We start from the raw sequence: 23,374 nt of genomic DNA on the forward strand, positions 1-23,374 counted from the left end.
CCAAAATGCATCACCTCGCATTTGCCTGGATTGAACTCCATATGCCATTTCTCTGCCCAACTCTCCAATCTATCTATATTTTGCTGTATTCTCTGACAGTCCTCCTCGCTAACTGCAACTCCACCAATCTTAGTATCATCTGCAAACTTGCTAATCAGACCACCTATACCGTCCTCCAGATCATTTATGTATATAACAAACAACAGTGGTCCGAGCACGGATCCCTGTGGAACACCACTAGTCACCCTTCTCCATTTTGAGATACTCCCTTCCACCACTACCCTCTGTCTCCTGTTGCCCAGCCAGTTCTTTATCCATCTAGCTAGTACACCCTGAACCCCATACGACTTCACTTTTTCCATCAACCTGCCATGGGAAACTTTATCAAACGCCTTACTGAAGTCCATGTATATGATATCTGCTGCCCTTCCCTCATCAATTAACTTTGTCACTTCCTCAAAGAATTCTATTAGGTTTGTAAGACATGACCTTCCCTGCACAAAACCATGCTGCCTATCACTGATAAGTCTATTTTCTTCCACATGTGAATAGATCCTATCCCTCAGTATCTTCTCCAACAGTTTGCCTACCTCTGACGACAAGCTCACAGGTCTATAATTCCCTGGATTATCCCTGCTACCCTTCTTAAACAAAGGGACAACATTAGCAATTTTCCAGTCCTCCGGGACCTCACCCGGGCTCAAGGATGCTGCATAGATATCTGTTAAGGCCCCAGCTATTTCGACCCTCGCTTCCCTCAGTAACCTGGGATAGATCCCATCCGGTCCTGGGGACCTGTCCACCTTAATGTCTTTTGAATACCCAAAACTTCCCCCTTCCGTATGACGACTTGACCTAGAATATTTAAACATCCATCCCTAGCCTCAACATCCGCCATGTCCCTCTCCTTGGTGAATACCGATGCAAAGTACTCATTAAGAATCTCACCCATTTCCTCTGACTACACGCATAAATTCCCTCTTTTGTCTTTGAGTGGGCCAATCCTTTCTCTAGTTACCCTCTTGCTCCTTACATATGAATAAAAGGTTTTGGGATTTTCCTTAACCCTGTTAGCCAAAGATATTTCATGACCCCTTTTAGCCCTCTTTATTGCGCGTTTGAGATTCGTCGTAGTTTCCCAATATTCCTCCAAAGCTTCATCAGTTTTGAGTTGCCTCGATCTTATGTATCCTTCCTTTTTTATCTTAGCTCATCTCACAATTCCACCCGTCATCTATGGTTCCCTAATTTTGCCATTTCTATCCCTAATTTTCACAGGGACATGTCTGTCCTGCACTCTAATCAACCTTTCCTTAAAAGACTCCCACATTTCAAATGTGGATTTACCCTTAAACAGCTGCTCCCATTCCACATTCCCTAGCTCCTGCCGAATTTGGTTATACTCTGCCTTTCCCCAATTTAGCTCTCTTCCTTTAGGACCACTCTCGTCTTCGTCCATGAGTATTCTAAAACTTACGGAATTGTGATCGCTATTCCCAAAGTAATCACCGACTGAAACATCAACCACCTGGCCGGGATCATTCCCCAATACCAGGTCCAGTATGGCCCCTTCCCGAGTTGGACTATTTACATACTGCTCTAAAAATCTCTCCTGGATGCTCCTTACAAACTCTGCTCCATCTACACCTCCAACACTACACGAGTCCCATTCAATGTTAGGGAAGTTAAAATCTCCTATCACAACCACCCTATTACTCCTACATTTTTCTATAATCTGTCTGCATATTTGTACCTCTACTTCATGCTCACTTTTGGGAGGCCTGTAGTAAAGTCCCAACAATGTTACTGCACCCTTCTTTTTTCTTAGCTCTACCCATATTGCCTCAGTGCTCGAATCCTCCATAGTGCCCTCCTTAATCACAGCTGTGATATCATCTCTGACTAGTAAGCAATTCCTCCACCCCTTCTACCTCCCTTTCTATCCTTTCCTGAAGCATATATACCCTGGGATACTCAGTTGCCAGTCCTGCCCTTCCCAACCAAGTCTCAGTAATACCAATAACATCATATTCCCAGGTACTAATCCAAGCCCGAAGTTCATCTGCCTTACCTGCTACACTTCTCGCATTAAAACAAATGCACCTCAGACCACCTGTCCCTTTGCGTTCATCGTCTCTTCCCTGTCTACTCTTCCCCTTAGTCACATTGAGTTTATTATCTAGTACCTTACTGGCTTTAGTTGCTGCCTCTTTACTGACGTCTAACTTCCTAATCTGGTTCCCATCCCCCAACCACATTAGTTTAAAGCCTCCCCAACAGTGTTAGCAAAAGCACCCCCTAGGACATTGATTCCAGTCCTGCCCAGGTGTAGACCATCCGGTTTGTAATGGTCCCACCGCCCCCAGAACCAGTTCCAATGTCCCAAAAATCTGAACCCCTCCTTTCTGCACCATCTCTCAAGCCACATATTCATTCTGACTATTCTTGAATTTCTACTCTGACTGGTGGCACAGGTAGCAATCCTGAAATTACTACCTTTGAGGTCCTACTTTTTAACTTATCTCCTAACTCCCTAAATTCTGATTGTAGGACCTCATCCCGTTTTTTACCTGTATCGTTGGTGCCTATATGCACCACGACATCCTGCAGCCGATCTGAGACATCCCTGACCCGTGCACCCGGGAGGCAACATACCATTCGGGAGTCTTGTTTTCGACCACAGAAACGCCTGTCTACTCCCCTTACGATTGAATCCCCTATGACTATAGCTGTAATGAACTCCAATTGGCTTTATTGGTTGGCCAATTGGAGGAAAGCTCCCTCAATGATAGCTCATTGAGGAGGCCCATATAATCACCTGTGTAGGCTTTGTGAGCAGTCTTAAGTTGACTGGACTGCTAGCAGCACTGTTTGTAGCTGCTCCTGTAATATCGTTATTGTAAATAAATATTGGTGTGGTGACGGAACTCCTGCCTCCCGTGGGTTACTACAGTGGCGACGAGGTAAACTAAGAATTTTGCGGAGACCAGCTGCCGCACTCGGAGGGTAAGCCTTGCCATTTAAAAAATGCCGTTTTTTGGGAGGTTAGAGGCATTCGACCTGGCTATTGAGGACTGGTCCCAGAATGTGGAGAGAATGTGTTACTTCTTCCGGGCAAATCATATACTGACGGACGAAAGGAGACGGCTTATCCTGCTGTCGGCATGCGGACCCTCCGCTTTCGCCATTATACGTAGTCTGACTTATCCCGATGCGCCGGACACGAAAACTTTCCAAGAAGTAACGGAATTGGTGAAAGAGCACTACGACCCAAAACCACCACTTCATTTTGCGTAGGTACAGATTCTACACAGCGAAGCTGGAAGACAGGGAGTCAGTCACAAATTTCTTGACCCGCCTGAGAAGGCTGGCAGAAAAATGTGAGTTCGGCCCGACGCTAAGTGAAGTGCTTCGGGACTGGTTAGTGTGTGGTATAACCAACCTCACAATACAGAAACACCTGTTGGCGGAAACGGAGCTAGACTGCAGGCAGGCGTTACAGCTCGCACTGTCCCGAGAAAAGGTAGCAAGTGGGGCGCAGGAACTACAGGGCACGCCTATGGAGGTAGATACCTATGAGAGGGACTACCACAACGGGTCCTGCTACCCGATAGCCGCTCTCAGGAAAAACCTGAGGAATAAAGGGAAAAAGGAAAACCCCAGAACTGCCCCCAAGTCTGCCAGGACTAACTGGAGACATGGGAAGTACCGGCTGAGGCTCCCCCAACAGAGAAGGACCGTTTCTGGCACCAGACAGAGTGGGGAAACAACAACAGAAACCCTAGAAGGAGGTGGCAAAAGAGGAATAGCAGGTGGGGATGCAGGGAAGTACACAACCTAGACGCCCCATCCTCCTCTGAAGGGGAACAATTATATAATATTACAACGAAGAAAGCAGAACCCATTAGGATTACCCCACGGGTGAACGGGCGGCCGACAATAATGGAAATAGACACGGGTGCGGCCGTATCAGTAATGGGAGTGGCAGCATTTAGAAAAATCAAAGATGGACTCCAGCCACTAACCGTAACAAAAACATTGACGAAACTTAAAACCTACACGGGGGAACCCCTGGAAGTTCTAGGCACGACTCATGTACCTGTGGAATATGAGAAACAATTGCTCAGATTACCGTTGACGATAGTAGAGGGCTCCGGACCAAGCTTAATTGGACGGAACTGGCTGAAAGACCTAAAATTAGATTGGATGAAAATTTTCCAGAGTGGAAGCGGGCAGTTGAGGGGAGTACTCCAAAAATAGCCGGAGGTCTTCCAGGAAGGTTTGGGGGAAATCATAGACGCCAAAGCAACTTTGCACGTGGACCCAGAAGCCCTTCCGAAATTTTGTAAGGCCAGGCCGGTACCTTTTGCATTCAGGAAGAAAGTAGATTGGTTTAAACTGATGTGGCAGGGGGATGGGAACCAATGCTGGAAGTTGGAAGGTAGTAAAACAGGGACAGAAACAAAAGGAAGTAAGGGGAAAAGTGCAAAGCAGAGAAGACGTAGTCAGAAATCCATAAGGGCGACAGTACAAGGTACAGTGACTGAGGGGAGCACAGTGAATAGGCCCAGTAATAACAAAAGGAATAAAACTGGAGATGTTAAGATTCAAAACAGAGGTAAAAAAACCAACATAAGTGTACTTTACCTGAATGCTCGTAGTATTCGGAATAAAGTAAATGAGTTGGTGGCACAAATCATCGTGAAGGACTATGATTTAGTGGCCATTACTGAAACATGGTTAAAGGATGGTCACGACTGGGAGTTAAATATCCGAGGGTATCAAACTATTCGGAAGGACAGAGTGGATGGTAAGGGAGGTGGTGTTGCTCTGTTATTTAAGGATGACATCCGGGCAATAGTAAGGGATGACATCGGTGCTATGGAGGATAAGGTTGAATCCATTTTGGTGGAAATCAGGAATAGTAAGGCGAAAAAGTCACTGATAGGAGTAGTCTATCGGCCACCAAATAGTAACGAGATGGTGGGGCAGGCAATAAACAAAGAAATAACTGATGCATGTAGAAATGGTACAGCAGTTATCATGGGGGATTTTAATCTACATGTCGATTGGTTTAATCAGGTCGGTCAAGGCAACCGTGAGGAGGAGTTTATAGAATGTATCCGCGATAGTTTCCTAGAACAGTATGTAATGGAACCTACGAGGGAACAAGCGGTCCTAGATCTTGTCCTGTGTAATGAGACAGGATTGATTCATGATCTCATAGTTAGGGATCCTCTCGGAAGGAGCGATCACAATATGGTGGAATTTAAAATACAGATGGAGGGTGAGAAAGTAAAATCAAATACTAGTGTTTTGTGTTTAAACAAAGGAGATTACAAGGGGATGAGAGAAGAACTAGCTAAGGTAGACTGGGAGCTAAGACTTTATGGTGGAACAGTTGAGGAACAGTGGAGAACCTTCCAAGCGATTTTTCACAGTGCTCAGCAAAGGTTTATACCAACAAAAAGGAAGGATGGAAGAAAGAGGGAAAATCGACCGTGGATATCTAAGGAAATAAGGGACAGTATCAAATTGAAGGAAAAAGCATATAAAGTGGCAAAGATTGCTGGGAGATTAGAGGACTGGGAAATCTTTAGGGGGCAACAGAAAGCTACTAAAAAAGCTATAAAGAAGAGTAAGATAGAGTATGAGAGTAAACTTGCTCAGAATATAAAAACAGACAGTAAAAGTTTTTACAAATATATAAGACAAAAAAGAGTGGCTAAGGTAAATATTGGTCCTTTAGAGGATGAGAAGGGAGTTTTAATAATGGGAAATGAGGAAATGGCTGAGGAACTGAACAGGTTTTTTGGGTCGGTCTTCACAGTGGAAGACATAAATAACATGCCAGTGACTGATAGAAATGAGGCTATGACAGGTGAGGACCTTGAGACGATTGTTATCACTAAGGAGGGAGTGATGGGCAAGCTAATGGGGCTAAAGGTAGACAAGTCTCCTGGCCCTGATGGAATGCATCCCAGAGTGCTAAAAGAGATGGCTAGGGAAATTGCAGATGCACTAGTGATAATTTACCGAAATTCACTAGACTCTGGGGTGGTCCCGGTGGATTGGAAATTAGCAACCGTGACGCCACTGTTTAAAAAAGGAGGTAGGCAGAAAGCAGGAAATTATAGGCCAGTGAGTTTAACTTCGGTAATAGGGAAGATGCTGGAATCTATCATCAAGGAAGAAATAGCGAGGCATCTGGATAGAAATTGTCCCATTGGGCAGACGCAGCATGGGTTCGTAAAAGGCAGGTCGTGCCTAACTAATTTAGTGGAATTTTTTGAGGACATTACCAGTGCAATAGATAACGGGGAGCCGATGGATGTGGTATATCTGGATTTCCAGAAAGCCTTTGACAAGGTGCCACACAAAAGGTTGCTGCATAAGATAAAGATGCATGGCATTAAGGGTAAAGTAGTAGCATGGATAGAGGATTGGTTAATTAATAGAAAGCAAAGAGTTGGGATGAATGGGTGTTTCTCAGGTTGGCAATCAGTAGCTAGTGGTGTCCCTCAGGGATCCGTGTTGGGCCCATAATTGTTCACAATTTACATTGATGATTTGGAGTTGGGGACCAAGGGCAATGTGTCCAAGTTTGCAGATGACACTAAGATGAGTGGTAAAGCGAAAAGTGCAGAGGATACTGGAAGTCTGCAGGGGGATTTGGATAGGTTAAGTGAATGGGCGAGGGTCTGGCAGATGGAATACAATGTTGACAAATGTGAGGTTATCCATTTTGGTAGGAATAACAGCAAACGGGATTATTATTTAAACGATAAAATATTAAAGCATGCCGCTGTTCAGAGAGACTTGGGTGTGCTAGTGCATGAGTCACAGAAGGTTGGTTTACAAGTGCAACAGGTGATTAAGAAGGCAAATGGAATTTTGTCCTTCATTGCTAGAGGGATGGAGTTTAAGACTAGGGAGGTTATGTTGCATTTGTATAAGGTGTTAGTGCGGCCACACCTGGAGTATTGTGTTCAGTTTTGGTCTCCTTACTTGAGAAAGGACGTACTGGCGCTGGAGAGTGTGCAGAGGAGATTCACTAGGTTAATCCCAGAGCTGAAGGGGTTGGATTATGAGGAGAGGTTGAGTAGACTGGGACTGTACTCGTTGGAATTTAGAAGGATGAGGGGGGATCTTATAGAAACATTTAAAATTATGAAGGGAATAGATAGGATAGATGCGGGCCGGTTGTTTCCACTGGCGGGTGACAGCAGAACTAGGGGGCATAGCCTCAAAATAAGGGGAAGTAGATTTAGAACTGAGTTTAGGAGGAACTTCTTCACCCAAAGGGTTGTGAATCTATGGAATTCCTTGCCCAGTGAAGCAGTTGAGGCTCCTTCATTACATGTTTTTAAGGTAAAGATAGATAGTTTTTTGAAGAATAAAGGGATTAAGGGTTATGGTGTTCGGGCCGGAAAGTGGAGCTGAGTCCACAAAAGATCAGCCATGATCTCATTGAATGGCGGAGCAGGCTCGAGGGGCCAGATGGCTACTCCTGCTCCTAGTTCTTATGTTCTTATGTTCTTATGAAATAGAAAGGTTACGGTGCGACGGCATTATCAGACCAGTACAGTTCTCTGAATGGGCAGCGCCGGTGGTACCAATTTTGAAGCCAGACGGCTCGATACGTCTCTGTGGCGATTTCAAACAGACAGTAAACAAATACGCACTGCTGGACAAATACCCAATCCCAAAAATAGACGACCTATATGCCAAATTGGCAGGTGGGCTTTTGTTCACGAAACTAGACATGAGCCACGCCTACCTGCAGTTAAAACTGGACAAGGGCTCCCAGAAGTTCGCTACGATCAACACCCTGAAGGGCCGTTTTCGTTATACTAGGCTACCTTTTGGAGTGTCATCAGCCTGCACTATATTCCAGCGTACGATGGAAAATGTTCTGCAGGGACTACCGCAGGTGGCGATTTATTTGGACGATGTCTTAATCACGGGTAGGACAAACGGGGAACACTTAAGGAACCTGGAGGAAGTGCTCAGGCGTTTCGCAAAGGCAGGCGACGGCTAAAAAGGGAAAAATATGTTTTTCTGGCCCCACAAGTGACGTACCTGGGATATAAAGTAGATGAGTCAGGCTTACATCCATTAGAAGACAGAGTAAGGGCAATAAAAGAAGCCCCAGCCCCCACCACGGTCCAGGAGTTTCGATCATTTCTAGGGTTGGTAACCTCTTATGGAAAATTTATTGAAAATAGGGCATCCATCCTAGAACCCCTCCACCAGCTACTAAAAAAGGGGCAAGAATGGAAATTGTCCACCCGCCAAAACCGAGCATTTAGGGACATTAAGGAACAGATGTCATCCGAAAATGTCCTAGAGCATTATGACCCAAGGAAGGAGTTGGTGGTCACTTGTGATGCATCCCCCTCTGGGGTAGGAGGCATCTTAGCCCATAGAGGAAGGAATGGGGAAGAACGGCCAATAGCCTATGCTTCGAGGACATTGGCGATGGCTGAGAGGAAGTGCGCCCACATCGAGAAGGAAGGACTGGCGGTGATATTTGCAGTAAACAAATTTCACCGGTATCTGTACGGGCGGAAATTCACCATAGTGACGGACCATAAGCCGTTATTAGGGTTATTAAAAGAAGACAAGTCAATACCCCCGATTGCATCAGCTAGAATCCAATGCTGGGCGTTGCTATTGGCGGCATATAGATACGTTCTGGAGCACAGGCCGGGAACGCGAGTAGCACATGCAGATGCTTTGAGCAGACTTCCCTTCCCGGACACTCTGCCGCAAATACCAAAAGTAGAGGAGACAGTAATGACTCTAAATTTTTTGGACACCCTACCAGTAGACGCACAACATATTCGGTTGTGGACGCAAAAAGACCCAGTTTTAGCCAAGATGAAGCATTTACTGCTAACAGGGGAATTGGAAAGACCAGTGGAGCCCCAGATGCACCCATACTGGAACAGAAGGGACCAAATAACCGTAGAAGACGGTATCCTATTATGGGATAGCCCAGACGGAAAGGATACCCACACCCCAGCCCCGAGCAATTTCTCCAGACCCCGTCATTCGGTCATCAGAGTTGGAGATGGACACACTCGACGAGGCCGCCGCGGCACCTCTCCCCAAGGAGGAGGAAGAACAACTTCCAAGGAGGTCGTCAAGGAAAAGACGGGCACCTATAAGGTACACCCCGCCCACTTCGGAGAACGACCTGGCGGACGACACAGAGGTGACAGACCCAGACATGAGGAGCAGGAAGAAGCTCAGAGGAATGCCAGCTGGCCGGAATTCCTCGGACCTTGGGGGCGGGGGGGAGGGGTGTAATGAACTCCAATTGGCTTTATTGGTTGGCCAATTGGAGTATGAGCTCCCTCAATGATAGCTCATTGAGGAGGGCCATATAATCACCTGTGTAGGCTTTGTGAGCAGTCTTAAGTTGACTGGACTGCTAGCAGCACTGTTTGTAGCTGCTCCTGTAATATCGTTATTGTAAATAAATATTGGTGTGGTGACGGAACTCCTGCCTCCCGTGGATTACTACAATAGCCCTGCCAGTCTTTTTCCCGCCCTTCTGTGCAGCAGAGCCAGCCATGGTGCCATGAGCCTGGCTACTACTGCCTTCCCCTGGTGAGTCATCTCCCCCAACAGTATCCAAAACGGTATACCTGTTTTGGAGGGAGATGACCGCAGGGGACACCTGCACTGCCTTCCTGCTCTTTCTCTGCCTTTTGGTCGCTCATTCCCTGTCTCTGTCACCAATCCTAATCTGCGGTGTGACCAACTCACTGAACGTGCTATCCACGACCTCCTCAGCATCGCGGATGCTCCAATGTGAGTCCACCCGCAGCTCCAGAGTTCATGCGGTCTAACAGGCGCTGCAGCTGGACACACTTCCCGCACATGAAGGAGTCAGAGGCATCGGCCGCGTCCCTGAACTCCCACATTGAGCACGAGGAGCATAACACGGGTCTGGGATCTCCTGGCATTTTAATCCTTTACCTTAACTGACTACAAATATATCAAATTATTATTAAATGAAAGGAATAAAGATTTTACTTACCAATCAGAATACTCACCAACACACGAAGAGTTAAATTTCTCCCAGCTCCTGCTAATTGGAGCACTTTCCTTACCAGCCAATCAGGTCACTGCATTGCTGTGATGTCACTCTTCAAGATCCTCTTCCGGATTCACCTGAGGAAGGAGCTGCGCTCCGAAAGCTCGTGTTTGAAACAAACCTGTTGGATTTTAACCTGGTGTTGTAAGACTTCTTACTGTGCTCACCCCAGTCCAACGCCGGCATCTCCACATCATGACTCTTCAAGATAAGTTTCTAAATTTTTAAATAGATACATTGAAAATAGAAGCAGGAGGAGGCCATTCAACCCTTCAAGCCTGCTCTGCCATTCAATATGATCATGGCTGATCAAGTTCAATACCCTCATTCCGCCTTCCCCCACCTTCCCGTATCCCTTGATACCTTTAGCCCCAAGAGCTATATCTATTTCCTTCTTGAAATTACACAACATTTTAGCCTCAATCACTTTCTGTGGTAGCGAATTGCACAGATTCACCATTCTCTGGGTGAAGAAATGTCTCCTCACCTCAGACATGAAAGGGTTACCTCTTATCCTTAAACTATGACCCCCTACTTCTGGACTCATCCACCATTCTTTTATTCTTTCTGAATCTACTGTGCCGAGATGCATCGTAAGTAACCACGAGGAGTTTATCCGGGTCTGGCACAAAATCATGTTGGTGTTGCTTCTGGATCTATGTAGATCTCCAATTCCAGACATAGAGCTGTGAATCTTCTAACACTTTCTCGCACTTCTTCAGAAGTTGTTGCAAGTAACTCTTTAAATCCACTAATTTGATTAACTATTTCCCAGTTAAACCTAATTTAGAGAACCATGCTCTGCCAAATAGAGCAGCAAAGTTTCCACTTACAATGTGAGGAGGCAACTTTGCTGTCTGCCCATTTTCACTATACCATTCAGTGGGCAGCACGGTAGCATATTGGTTAGCACAATTGCTTCACAGCTCCAGGGTCCCAGGTTCGATTCCCGACTTGTGTCGCTGCCTGTGCGGAGTCTGCACGTTCTCCCCGTGTGTGCGTGGGTTTCCTCCGGGTGCTCTGGTTTCCTCCCACAGTCCAAAGATGTGCAGGTTAGGTGGATTGGCCATGCTAAATTGCCCTTAGTGTCCAAAATTGCCCTTAGTGTTGGGTGGGGTTACTGGGTTATGGGGATAGGGTGGAGGTGTTACCTTGGGTAGGGTGCTCTTTCCAAGAGCCGGTGCAGACTCGATGGGCCGAATATCCTCCTTCTGCGCTGTAAATTCTATGACAACATACTTTCACCATAACATATCTTTTGATGGTACAACCTCTTCAATGTACATCCTAAGGAAGTATTTGATGGTTTTAAGGGAAGATGCTTCAGCTTTTGATAAATTGTCTGTTATTTGTGATTCTGCTGCACCCATATCCAGCTCCATTTTAATTTCACAACCTTCAAGGACCTCGTGGAGGGTGCGGAGTTGGTCCACTTGTGCGTTGGCACATGTGCTGTGGGATAGGGCATCAGGAGGCTCATTTAGCTTCCCGGTACGATACAAGATCTCATAGTTATAGGAGGAGAGCTCGATCCTCAACCGTCTGATCTTATCGTTCTCTATCTTGCCCTGCAACATCGAACATGAAAGCAACCGACCGTTGGTCAGTGAGGAGCATGAACCTCCTGCCAGCCAGGTAATGCCTACAATGCCGCACAGCTTCTACTGTGGCCTGGGCCTCCTTTTCAACGGAGGAATGACAGATTTCTGAAGCATGGGCCGAATGGCCTCCTTCTGCACTGTAAATTCTATGATAATCTAAGGTTAGGCACAACATCGTGGGCCGAAGGGCCTGTTCTGTGCTGTATTTTTCTATATTCTATGTTCTATCTACCGTTGGAAGACCGAGACCCCATTTGTGACACCGGAGGGAACCCTTAGGAAGTGGTAGAGCCGCCCATCTGCTTCGAATGCAGTGTACTTGCGGTCGTCCGGGTGAATGGGGAGCTGATGGTAGGCGGATTTGAGGTCCACCGTGGAAAAGACCTTGTATTATGCAATCTAATTGACAAAATCAGATATGCGGAGGAGAGGGTACGCGTCGAGCTGCGTATACCTGTTTATGGTCTGGCTATAATCAATGACCAGCCTGTGCTCTCCCCGGTGTTTACAACCACTACTTGAGCTCTCCAGGGGCTATTGCTGGCCTCGATAATACCTTCCTTCAGTAACTGTTGGACTTCCGACCTAATGAAGGTCCGCTCCTGGGCAGTGTACCATCTGCTTCTGGTGGCGACGGGTTTGCAATCAGGGGTGAGATTTGCAAAAAGGGAAGGCGGGTCGACATTGAGGCTGCAGACAGTGAGAGGGGTATAGGGCCGCCGAATTTAAAGGTTAAGCTCTGGAGGTTGCATTGGAAGTCCAATCCCAGGAGCGTGGCAGTGCAGAGGTGAGGGAGGACGTAAAGTCAGAAATTCTTAAATTCTCTCCCTGGATTGTGAGGGTAGCTATGCAGTACCCCTTGGTCTCTACAGAGTGAGACCCGGAAGCCAGGGAGATTCTTTGATTAACTAGGTGTATGGGGAGGGAGCAGCGCCTTACCATGTTGGGGTGTATGAAGCTCTCTGTGCTCCCAGAGTCAATCAGGCAGGATGTCTTGTGTCCATTGATGAGCACAGTCGTCGTGGCGGTTAAAAGAGTTCGGGGCTGAGACTGGTCCAGAGGCACCGAAGCGAGTCGTGGCAGAAGCTGAGTTTCCTTGGGCGGTGTGTGGTCATCCGAATCGGGGTCCTGAGACTCTAGCCAAGATGGTGGCACCCACGGGTTGCACATGGCTGGTGGTGGGCAAGATGGCGGCGTCCATGTATCGCACGTGGTCCCTGGGGAACAAGATGGCGGCGCCCGGGGTCCGCACGTGGCCTGCGATGGGAGTTGTGGCGGCGGTCCCGGTTCGCCCCCGGAGACAGCGGTGAGCCGGGCAGCGTTGCCGGTGATGCTTGGGTTGCCCGCAAAAATAACAGTGAGGCCCCCCGGGATTACCTGGCAGCCGCGCGGCACAAGCTTGTGGGGGGATGGGGGATGCATCGGGGTCGGCCGCGGGTGGGTTCCACGCTGCCCAAGGGGCTGCCGCGCGGTCGGGGACGTATGCTTGGGCGTTGCGGGAGGCCACATCTAGGGAGCTTGGGAGGGCCCGTGCCTCCTTGAGGCCTAGTGTCTCTTTTTCTAGCAGCCGCTGACGGATTTGGGAGGACAGCATACCTGCAACGAATATGTCCCAGATTAAAAATTCGGTGTGGTCGTTGGCTGAAATTTACGGACAGTCACAGTTCCTACCTAGTACCAGAAGTGCGCGGTAGAATTCACCTAGCGATTCCCCCGCGATTTGACATCTGATTGCTAGCAGATGTCGGGCATAAAGCTGATTTACTGGGCGGATGTTGTGTCCTTTCAACAGGGCCATCGCGGCCTCGAAATCGTCCGCATCCTCGATGAGCGTGTAGATTTCTGGGCTCACCCTTGAGTGGAGAACTTGTTTCTGATCCTCCGTAGGTGTAGTTGTGGCCGTCCTGAGGTGGCCGTTGAAGCATGCCAGCCCCTGTTTGAAGTTCGCCGCTCAGTTTGCCGCGTGGGGGCTAAGTTTCAGACACTCTGGCTTGATGCGGACCTCCATTCTTCAAATCTAGTCCAATAAATTGATGCACGATCAATAACTCTCGAAGCGAGATTGGAGTACAATTGAAGGCTTTATTGGACTAGATGTTTTCCCCAGCAGGGCAGGTACAGAATGCAGCAGCTAGGGAGACACAGACTCTTATACTCCGCCTTACTGGGCGGAACCAGCAGGCAGGCTTCACCAATGGTCTTACAGTATCAGGGACCTCCAACACCAATAGTCTTACAGCATCGGGTACCTCCAACCTCGGTACCGTAATACCCCTAATACCGACTACCGCAGTTTGACTGTATTATTTTTCTTGCACCTTCAGGAGAATTTCTCTGAGCCCAACACACTTTGGCAATCATAGAATTTTCAGTGCCGAAGGAGGCCATTCGGCCCATCGAGTCTGCACCGGCCCTTGGAAAGCCTACCTCTGCCCACACCTCCACCCTGTCCCCGTAACTCAGTAACCCCACTGAATCCAACCTTTTTTTGGACACTAAGGGCAATTTAGCATCGCCAATCCACCTAACCTGCACATCTTTGGACCGTGGGAGGAAACCGGAGCACCCGGAGGAAACCCACGCAGACACAGGGAGAAAGTGCAAATTCCACACAGACAGTGACCCAAGCCGGGAATCGAACCTGGGACGCTGGAGCTGTGAAGCAACTGTGCTAACCACTGTACTATCGTGGCACTTCTTTCCACAGTTCTTGCTTGTATTCAATTTTTTCCAGCATTCTTCTGCTGTGGGTCCAATCTGTTTCTAATGATGACATGGTTGTACTTTTGCAGCCCTGTTCCATGAGGTACCCATTTTGTAGATCATTGCTTCAGCCCCTATCTGTGAAGCTTCACTCATTGCAAGCTCCATAAATGTGATAACTTCCACAGTAGCTTTCCGAGTTAAATCACTAACAGTAAGCAGCTTCCTGTGAATTGCTTCACTGCATAATCCGCAAACCAGCCTTTCATGAAGACTATCATCAAATGGTGTACCAAATTCACAATATCTAGGTAATCTTCTTAAAGACACCATAAACTGTAAAATACTTTCACCTTCTTCCTGACTATGGCAGTGTAACCAAAAGCTTTCTGCAATCAATACCAGTTCAGGAAAGAGATGTTCCTCTAAGATTTCCATTAGTTCACTGAAGGACTTGTCTCCTGGTTTTGCTGGGTGAACAGGATTCTGTAACAACATAAACGTTTGTGACCAACTGTACTGAGAAATACTGTGACCACCAGGTCCTCTGGTGTCTGATTCGTTATTGAAAACAATTGAAATCTTTCTTCGTACAGATTCCATGTCTCATAATATTCAACAAACGCATCCATGGCGATTGTTTTTCCTGACATTTTTGGATCCCGGTTCCTAGGGTTTGTACTTCTTCCCTTCCAACTGTATTGGAAAGCATGGCACAACAATCCTTGACCAAGCAACTAGGATATCTTTCCTCTTTTATGCCTGATTATTTTGACTTTTCTCCCGAGTAATGACCCGTGCAGAGTCAGCAGACTCGAAATCTGTGTGTCGAAGAGCCCGATCCTGGGAATTTTACATTGTTCCCAATACCCTCCCAGAATTAGTTGATGAAAATCTTCTTTCCACCAATTTTTCTGCCTCAGTCCTCATCGCCTGCTTTCCCTCCTGTTATATTTCTTTGTTGCCGCAAAGAGAAAAGGTATGGAGGTGGCCACACTCTGAATTCTTGTAAAATACGATGAGAGGTTTATTAAGGATGTTGCTCATTCAATCAAGATAGTGATCTGCTCAAAGACTGCGCAAGCACTCTGCTGACATCACTGCACAGCAAATGACTCAGAATCAGGAGCAGTGTATTTTCAAATGCATAATCCTGACCTTGTACTGTAACTGTCCTGGGAGTGTTTGATGGGGACAGTTAGCGGGAGCTTTACTCTGTATCTAACCCCGTGCTGTACCTGTCCTGGGAGTATTTGATGGGGACAGTGTAGCGGGAGCTTTACTCTGTATCTAACCCCGTGCTGTACCTGTCCTGGGAGTGTTTGATGGGGACAGTGTAGAGGGAGCTTTACCATGTATCTCACCCCGTGTTGTACCTGACCTGGGAGTATTGATGGGGCCAGTGTAGAGGGAGCTTTGCCGTGTATCTTACCCCGTGTTGTACCTGACCTGTGAGTATTTGATGGGGACAGGGTAGAGGGAGATTTATTCTGTATCTAACCCTATCCTATACCTGTCCTGGGAGTGTCTGTTGTAAACAGTGTAGAGGGAGCTTTACTCTGTATCTAACCCATGCTTTACCTGACCTGAGAGTGCTTGATGGGGACAGTGTAGAGGGAGCTTTACTTTCTCTCTAACCCCGTGCTATACCTGTCCTGGGAGAGTTTGATGAGGACCGTCTAGAGGTAGCTTAACTCTGTATCTAACCCCGTGCTGTACCTGCCCTGGGAGTGTTTGGCGGGGACAGTGTAGAGGGAGACTTTACTCTGTATCTAACCTTGTGCTGTACCTGCCCTGGGAGTGTTTGATGGGAGCAGTGTAGAGGGAGACTTATTCTGTATCTAACATTGTGTTGTACCTGTCCTGGGAGTGTTTGATGGGACAGCGTAGTGGGTGCTTTGCTCTTTTTCTACTCCATACTTGACAACATGATCATTGCACTGGTGAGTTCATTCTTCCCGTCTCTCTGTGTTCTTTAACTTACAGGTTCTTACCCTCGCCTGTCACTCAGTTTTCGTATCAAGAGGAATATTGGATATTTCATTCTGCAGACCTACATGCCATCAATCCTCATCACCATCCTGTCCTGGGTCTCCTTCTGGATTAATTATGATGCTTCAGCTGCCCGGGTGGCTCTGGGTGAGTTACCACCAAACAGGAACAATCCTCACATCCCATAATAGCCTGATTAACTGGGGCAATAAACTCAGATTGCAAACAACCCATAATAACCATGTCCCATAATCTGAGCAGCACCCATAATTATACAATGTTTGTAAGGCAGAAATAGGCTATTCAGCTCATTATGACTATGCTAGCCCTCTGAAGGAGATCATAGATAGACATCATAGAATTTACAGTGCAGAAGGAGGCTATTCAGCCCATCGAGTCTGCACCAGCTCTTGGAAAGAGCACCCTACCCAAGATCACCACCTCCACCCTATTCCCATAACCCAGTAACCCCACCTAACACTAAGGGCAATTTTCGACATTAAGGGCAATTTATCATGGCCAATCCACCTAACCTGCACATCTTTGGACTGCGGGAGGAAACCGGAGCACCCGGAGGAAACCCACACACACACGGGGAGGATACGCAGACTCCGCACAGACAGTGACACAAGCTGGAATCGAACCTGGGACCCTGGAGCTGTGAAGCAATTGTGCTATCCACAATGCTACCGTGCTGCCCACAGTATCCTGCTCTGTATCACACAGTGATATCAGTTGATAATCCCATTGTTTTTAAATGCCTCGGCTGAAGCCGTCTCCACCACACTCTTGTAGCTTAGGGAGAATCCAGCATACACAGATACCCCAGTGCTTCTCCTTCTACCCTTCTGATAATTCACCTTTTCTGGCTGCAAAACTTGCCTCAGGTGGGACAAGACTGTGCACTGGGGGTTGTCTGGCTGGTGGGGAATAATCAGCATCAGTCCTCACCCTGGATTCCCCCAACAGCCACCCTCATATGCAATTAAGAACTTGGAGGAGATCGCCAATGGGAAGCTTGGCTTGGCTAATCTTGTGAATCAGAATCACAAAAAGTAACTGCTGCTTCAGATGGATATCACTGTCTGACACTGACCTGATATCACTGTGTGATACAGAGCAGGATACTGTGTGACACTGACCTGATATCACTGTGTGATACAGAGCTGGATATCACTGTGTGACACTGACCTGATATCACTGTGTGATACAGAGCTGGATATCACTGTGTGACACTGACCTGATATCACAGTGTGATACAGAGCTGGATATCACTGTGTGACACTGACCTGATATCACTGTGTGATACAGAGCAGGATACTGTGTGACACTGACCTGATATCACTGTGTGATACAGAGCTGGATATCACTGTGTGACACTGACCTGATATCACTGTGTGATACAGAGCAGGATACTGTGTGACATTGACCTGTGACGGGTTGCATCTGAACCAGAGGGGCACTATTATCCTGGGTGGGAGGTTTTCTAGTACTCTTCGGGAGGGTTTAAACTAATTTAGCAGGGGAATGGGAACCGGATTTGTAGGGCAGCAACTAAAATAGCTGATATTCAGGACGCCAAAGCGTGTAGTGAGGCAATAGGGAAGGGAACACTGACAAAGGAGAGTTCTTGCAGGCACGGAGATGGGTTGAAGTGTGTATACTTCAATGCTAGAAGCATCAGGAATAAGGTGGGTGAACTTAAGGCATGGATCGGTATTTGGGACTACGATGTGGTGGCCATCACGGAAACTTGGATAGAAGAGAGGCAGAAATGGTTGTTGGAGGTCCCTGGTCATAAATGTTTCAATAAGGTTAGGGAGGGTGGTAAAAGAGATGGGGGGCGGCATTGTTAATTAGAGATAGTATAACAGCTGCAGAAAGGCAGTTCGAGGGGGATCTGCCTACTGAGGTAGTATGGGTTGAAGTCAGAAATAGGAAAGGAGCAGTCACCTTGTTGGGAGTTTTCTATAGGCCCCCCAATAGCAGCAGAGATGTGGAGGAGCAGATTGTGAAACAGATTTTGGAAAGGTGCAGAAGTCACAGGGCAGTAGTCATGGGTGACTTCAACTTCCCAAACATTGAGTGGAAACTCTTTAGATCAAATAGTTTGGCTGGGGTGATGTTTGTGCAGTGTGTCCAGGAAGCTTTTCTAACACAGTATGTAGATTGTCCGACCAGAGGGGAGGCCATATTGGATTTGGTACTTGGTAATGAACCAGGGCAAGTAATAGATTTGTTAGTGGGGGAGCATTTTGGAGATAGTGACCACAATTCTGTGACTTTCACTTTAGTAATAGATTACATAGAATTTACAGTGCAGAAGGAGGCCATTTGGCCCATCGAGTCTGCACCGGCTCTTGGAAAGAGCACCCTACCCCCTATCCAAGGTCAACTCCTCCACCCTATCCCCATTACCCAGTAACCCCACCCAACACTAAGGGCAATTTGGACACTAAGGGCAATTTATCATGGCCAATCCACCTAACCTGCACATCTTTGGACTGTGGGAGGAAATCGGAACACCCGGAGGAAACCCACGCACACACGGGGAGGATGTGCAGACTCCGCACAGACAGTGACCCAAGCCGGAATCGAACCTGGGACCCTGGAGCTGTGAAGCGATTGTGCTATCCACAAGGCTACCATGCTGCCTGGAGAGGGATAGGTGCGTGCAACAGGGCAAGGTTTACAATTGGGGGAAGGGTAAATACGATGTTGTTAGACAAGAATTGAAGTGCATAAGTTGGGAACATAGGCTGGGAAGGACACAAGTGAAATGTGGAACTTGTTCAAGGAACAGGTACTACGTGTCCTTGATATGTATGTCCCTGTCAGGCAGGGAAGAGATGGTCGAGTGAGGGAACCATGGTTGAAGAGAGAGATTGAATGTCTTGTTAAGAGGAAGAAGGAGACATGTGAGGCTGAGGAAACAAGGTTCAGACAGGGCGCTGGAGGGATACAAGATAGCCAGGAGGGAACTGATGAAAGGGATTAGGAGAGCTAAGAGAGGGCATGAAAATTCTTTGGCGGGTAGGATCAAGGAAAACCTCAAGGCCTTTTACACATATGTGAGAAATATGATAATGACTAGAGCGAGGGTAGGTCCGATCAAGGACAGTAGCGTGAGATTGTGTATTGAGTCTGAAGAGATAGGAGAGGTCTTGAACGAGTACTTTTCTTCAGTATGTACAAATGAGAGGGGCCATATTGTTGGAGAGGACAGTGTGAAACAGACTGGTAAGCTCGAGGAGATACTTGTTAGGAAGGAAGATGTGTTGGGTATTTTGAAAAACTTGAGGGTAGACAAGTCCCCCGGGCCTGATGGGATATATACAAGGATTCTATGGGAAGCAAGAGATGAAATTGCAGAGCCGTTGACAATGATCTTTTCGTCCTCACTGTCAACAGGGGTGGTACCAGGGGATTGGAGAGTGGCGAATGTCGTGCCCCTGTTCAAAAAAGGGAATGGGGATAACCCTGGGAATTACAGGCCAGTTAGTCTTACTTCGGTGGTAGGCAAAGTAATGGAAAGGGTACTGAGGGATAGGATTTCTGAGCATCTGGAAAGACACTGCTTGATTAGGGATAGTCAGCACGGATTTGTGAGGGGTAGGTCTTGCCTTACAAGTCTTATTGAATTCTTTGAGGAGGTGACCAAGCATGTGGATGAAGGTAAAGCAGTGGATGTAGTGTACATGGATTTTAGTAAGGCATTTGATAAGGTTCCCCATGGTAGGCTTATGCAGAAAGTAAGGAGGCATGGGATAGTGGAAAATTTGGCCACTTGGATAATGAACTGGCTAACCAATAGAAGTCAGAGAGTGGTGGTGGATGGCAAATATTCAACCTGGAGCCCAGTTACCAGTGGTGTACCGCAGGGATTGATTCTGGGTCCTCTGCTGTTTGTGATTTTCATTAATGACTTGGATGAGGGAGTTGAAGGGTGGGTCAGTAAATTTGCAGACGATACGAAGATTGGTGGAGTTGTGGATAGTGAGGAGGGCTGTTGTCGGCTGCAAAGAGACATAGATAGGATGCAGAGCTGGGCTGAGAAGTGGCAGATGGAGTTTAACCCTGAAAAGTGTGAGATTGTCCATTTTGGAAGGACAAATATGAATGCGGAATACAGGGTTAACAGTAGGCAATGTGGAGGAGCAGAGAGATCTTGGGGTGTATGTTCATAGATCTTTGAAAGTTGCCACTCAAGTGGATAGAGCTGTGAAGAAGGCCTATGGTGTGCTAGTGTTCATTAGCAGAGGGATTGAATTTAAGAGCCGTGAGGTGATGATGCAGCTGTACAAAACCTTGGTAAGGCCACATTTGGAGTACTGTGTGCAGTTCTGGTTGCCTCATTTTAGGAAGGATGTGGAAGCTTTGGAAAAGGTGCAAAGGAGAGATACCAGGATGTTGCCTGGAATGGAGAGTAGGTCTTACGAGGAAAGGTTGAGGGTGCTAGGTCTTTTCTCATTAGAACGGAGAAGGATGAGGGGCGACTTGATAGAGGTTTATAAGATGATCAGGGGAATAGATAGAGTAGACAGTCAGAGACTTTTTCCCCGGGTGGAACAAACCATTACAAGGGGACATGAATTTAAGGTGAATGGTGGAAGATATAGCTGGGATGTTAGAGGTAGATTCTTTACCCAGAGAGTAGTGGGGGCATGGAATGCACTGCCTGTGGAAGTAGTTGAGTTGGAAACATTAGGGACCTTCAAGCCGCTATTGGATAGGTACATGGATTACGGTAGAATAATGGAGTGTAGATTAATTTGTTCTTAAGGGCAGCACGGTAGCATTGTGGATATCACAATTGCTTCACAGCTCCAGGGTCCGAGGTTCGATTCTGGCTTGGGTCACTGTCTGTGCGGAGTCTGCACATTCTCCCCGTGTGTGTGTGGGTTTCCTCCGGGTGCTCCAGTTTCCTCCCACAGTCCAAAGATTAGGTTAGGTGGATTGGCCATGATAAATTGGCCTTAATGTCCAAAATTGCCCTTAGTGTTGGGCGGGGTTACTGAGTTATGCGGATAGGGTGGAGGTGTTGACCTTGGGTAGGGTGCTCTTTCAAAGAGCCGATGCAGACTCGATGGGCTGGGTGGCCTCCTTCTGCACTGCAATTTCTACGATAATCTATGATTAATCTCAGACATAAATTCGGCACAACATCGTGGGCCGAAGGGCCTGTTCTGTGTTGTATTTTTCTATGTTCTATATTCCATGACCTGATATCACTGTGTGATACAGAGCAGGATACTGTGTGACACTGACCTGATATTACTGTGTGATACAGAGCTGGAGATAGAGTTGGGATATAACTGTGTGACACTGACCTGATATCACTGTGTAATACAGAGCTGGAATATCACTGTCTGATACTGACCTGATGTCAGTACAGTACAGTACAGATACAGAGCTGGGATCTCACTGTGTAATACAGAGCTGATATTCATGTGTGTTACAGAGCTGGGTTATAGTTTTTTGAAGGGGTAACCAAGAAGGTAAATGAGGGCAGTGCAGTCGACGCTGTCTACGTGGACTTTAGCAAGGCCTTTGACACGATATCACATGGCAGGTTGTTGCAAAAGGTTAAATCTCACGGAATCCAGGGCAAGGTGGCCAATTGGATACAAAATTGGCTTGGCGACTGAAACCAAAGGGTGGTTGCGGAGGGTTGTTTTTCAAACTGGAGGCCTGTGACCAGCGGTGTGCCTCAGGGATCGGTGCTGGGTCCACTGTTATTTGTTATATATGTTAATGATTTGGATGAGAATGTAAGAGGCATGGTTAGTAAGTTTGCAGATGACACCTAGATAGATGGATAGTGAAGAAGTTTATATAAGATTGCAACAGGATCTTGATCAATTGCGGCAGTGGGCCGATGAATGGCAGATGTTGTTTAATTTGGATCAATGTGGGCAGCACGGTAGCATGGTGGTTAGCATAAATGCTTTACAGCTCCAGGGTCCCAGGTTCGATTCCCGGCTGGGTCACTGTCTGTGCGGAGTCTGCACGTCCTCCCCGTGTGTGCGTGGGTTTCCTCCGGGTGCTCCGGTTTCCTCCCACAGTCCAAAGATGTGCGGGTTAGGTGGATTGGCCATGCTAAATTGCCCATAGTGTCCTAAAAAGTAAGGTTAGGGGGGGGTTGTTGGGTTACGGGTATAGGGTGGATACGTGGGGTTGAGTAGGGTGATCATGGCTCGGCACAACATCGAGGGCCGAAGGGCCTGTTCTGTGCTGTACTGTTCTATGTTCTATGTTCTAATGTGAGGTGATACATTGTGGTAGATCAAATCAGAGCAGGACCTACTTAGTTAATGGTAGGGAGTTGGGGGGAGTTACTGAACAAAGGGATCAAGAGGTACAGGTTCCTTGAAGGTGGAGTCGCAGCTGGACAGGGTGGTGAAGAAGGCATTCAACATGTTCAGTTTATTGGTCAGAATGTTGAATACAGGAGTTGGGATGTCTTGTTGAAGTTGTACAAGACCACACATGGAATACTGTGTTCAGTTCTGGTCACCCTTTTACAAGAAGGATATTATTAAACTAGAAAGAGTGCAGAAGGGATTTATGAGATGCTACCAGGACTTAATGGTCTGAGCTATAAGGAGAGGCTGGATAGGCTGGGACTTTTTTTCCCTGGAGCGTAGGAGGCAGAGGGGTGATCTTACAGAGGTTTATAAAATAATGAGGAGCATAGATAAGGTCAATAGTCAACATCATTTCTCAAAGGTAGAGGATTTTGCTGTGCAATATAGAGCTGGATTTCATTGTATGATTCAGCAGAATCACCAATTTTAGAGGGTTCACTCGAGACAGTAGCAGCAGTATATATTTTTTTTGTCTAAGGGCGTAATGGGTGTTTAATCTTTAAATTTTATATTTATTTATTTTTTCTCCTTTTAAATCTCTTTAGGAACTCAGATCAGAGGGGATGGAAGCTAGGGCAGTTGAAGTTAGGGAAGTTAGGGGC

The 23,374-nt window shown here is 47.0% G+C and overlaps 1 protein-coding gene across 3 annotated transcripts in view; it reads left to right on the forward strand.

The window, feature by feature from the left end:
• LOC119952305 (gamma-aminobutyric acid receptor subunit beta-4-like) overlaps window positions 1–23,374 on the forward strand; it is a 272,368-nt gene that overhangs the window by 228,379 nt on the left and 20,615 nt on the right. For all 3 annotated transcript variants that reach the window (XM_038775950.1, XM_038775952.1, XM_038775951.1), the window contains one exon: window positions 16,399–16,551. In XM_038775950.1, the coding sequence (XP_038631878.1) occupies window positions 16,399–16,551 (153 nt within the window). The remainder of the gene's footprint in view (window positions 1–16,398; window positions 16,552–23,374) is intronic.

Source organism: Scyliorhinus canicula, chromosome 17 (genome assembly GCF_902713615.1).
Source record: "Scyliorhinus canicula chromosome 17, sScyCan1.1, whole genome shotgun sequence".
Taxonomy (NCBI): Eukaryota; Metazoa; Chordata; class Chondrichthyes; order Carcharhiniformes; family Scyliorhinidae; genus Scyliorhinus; species Scyliorhinus canicula.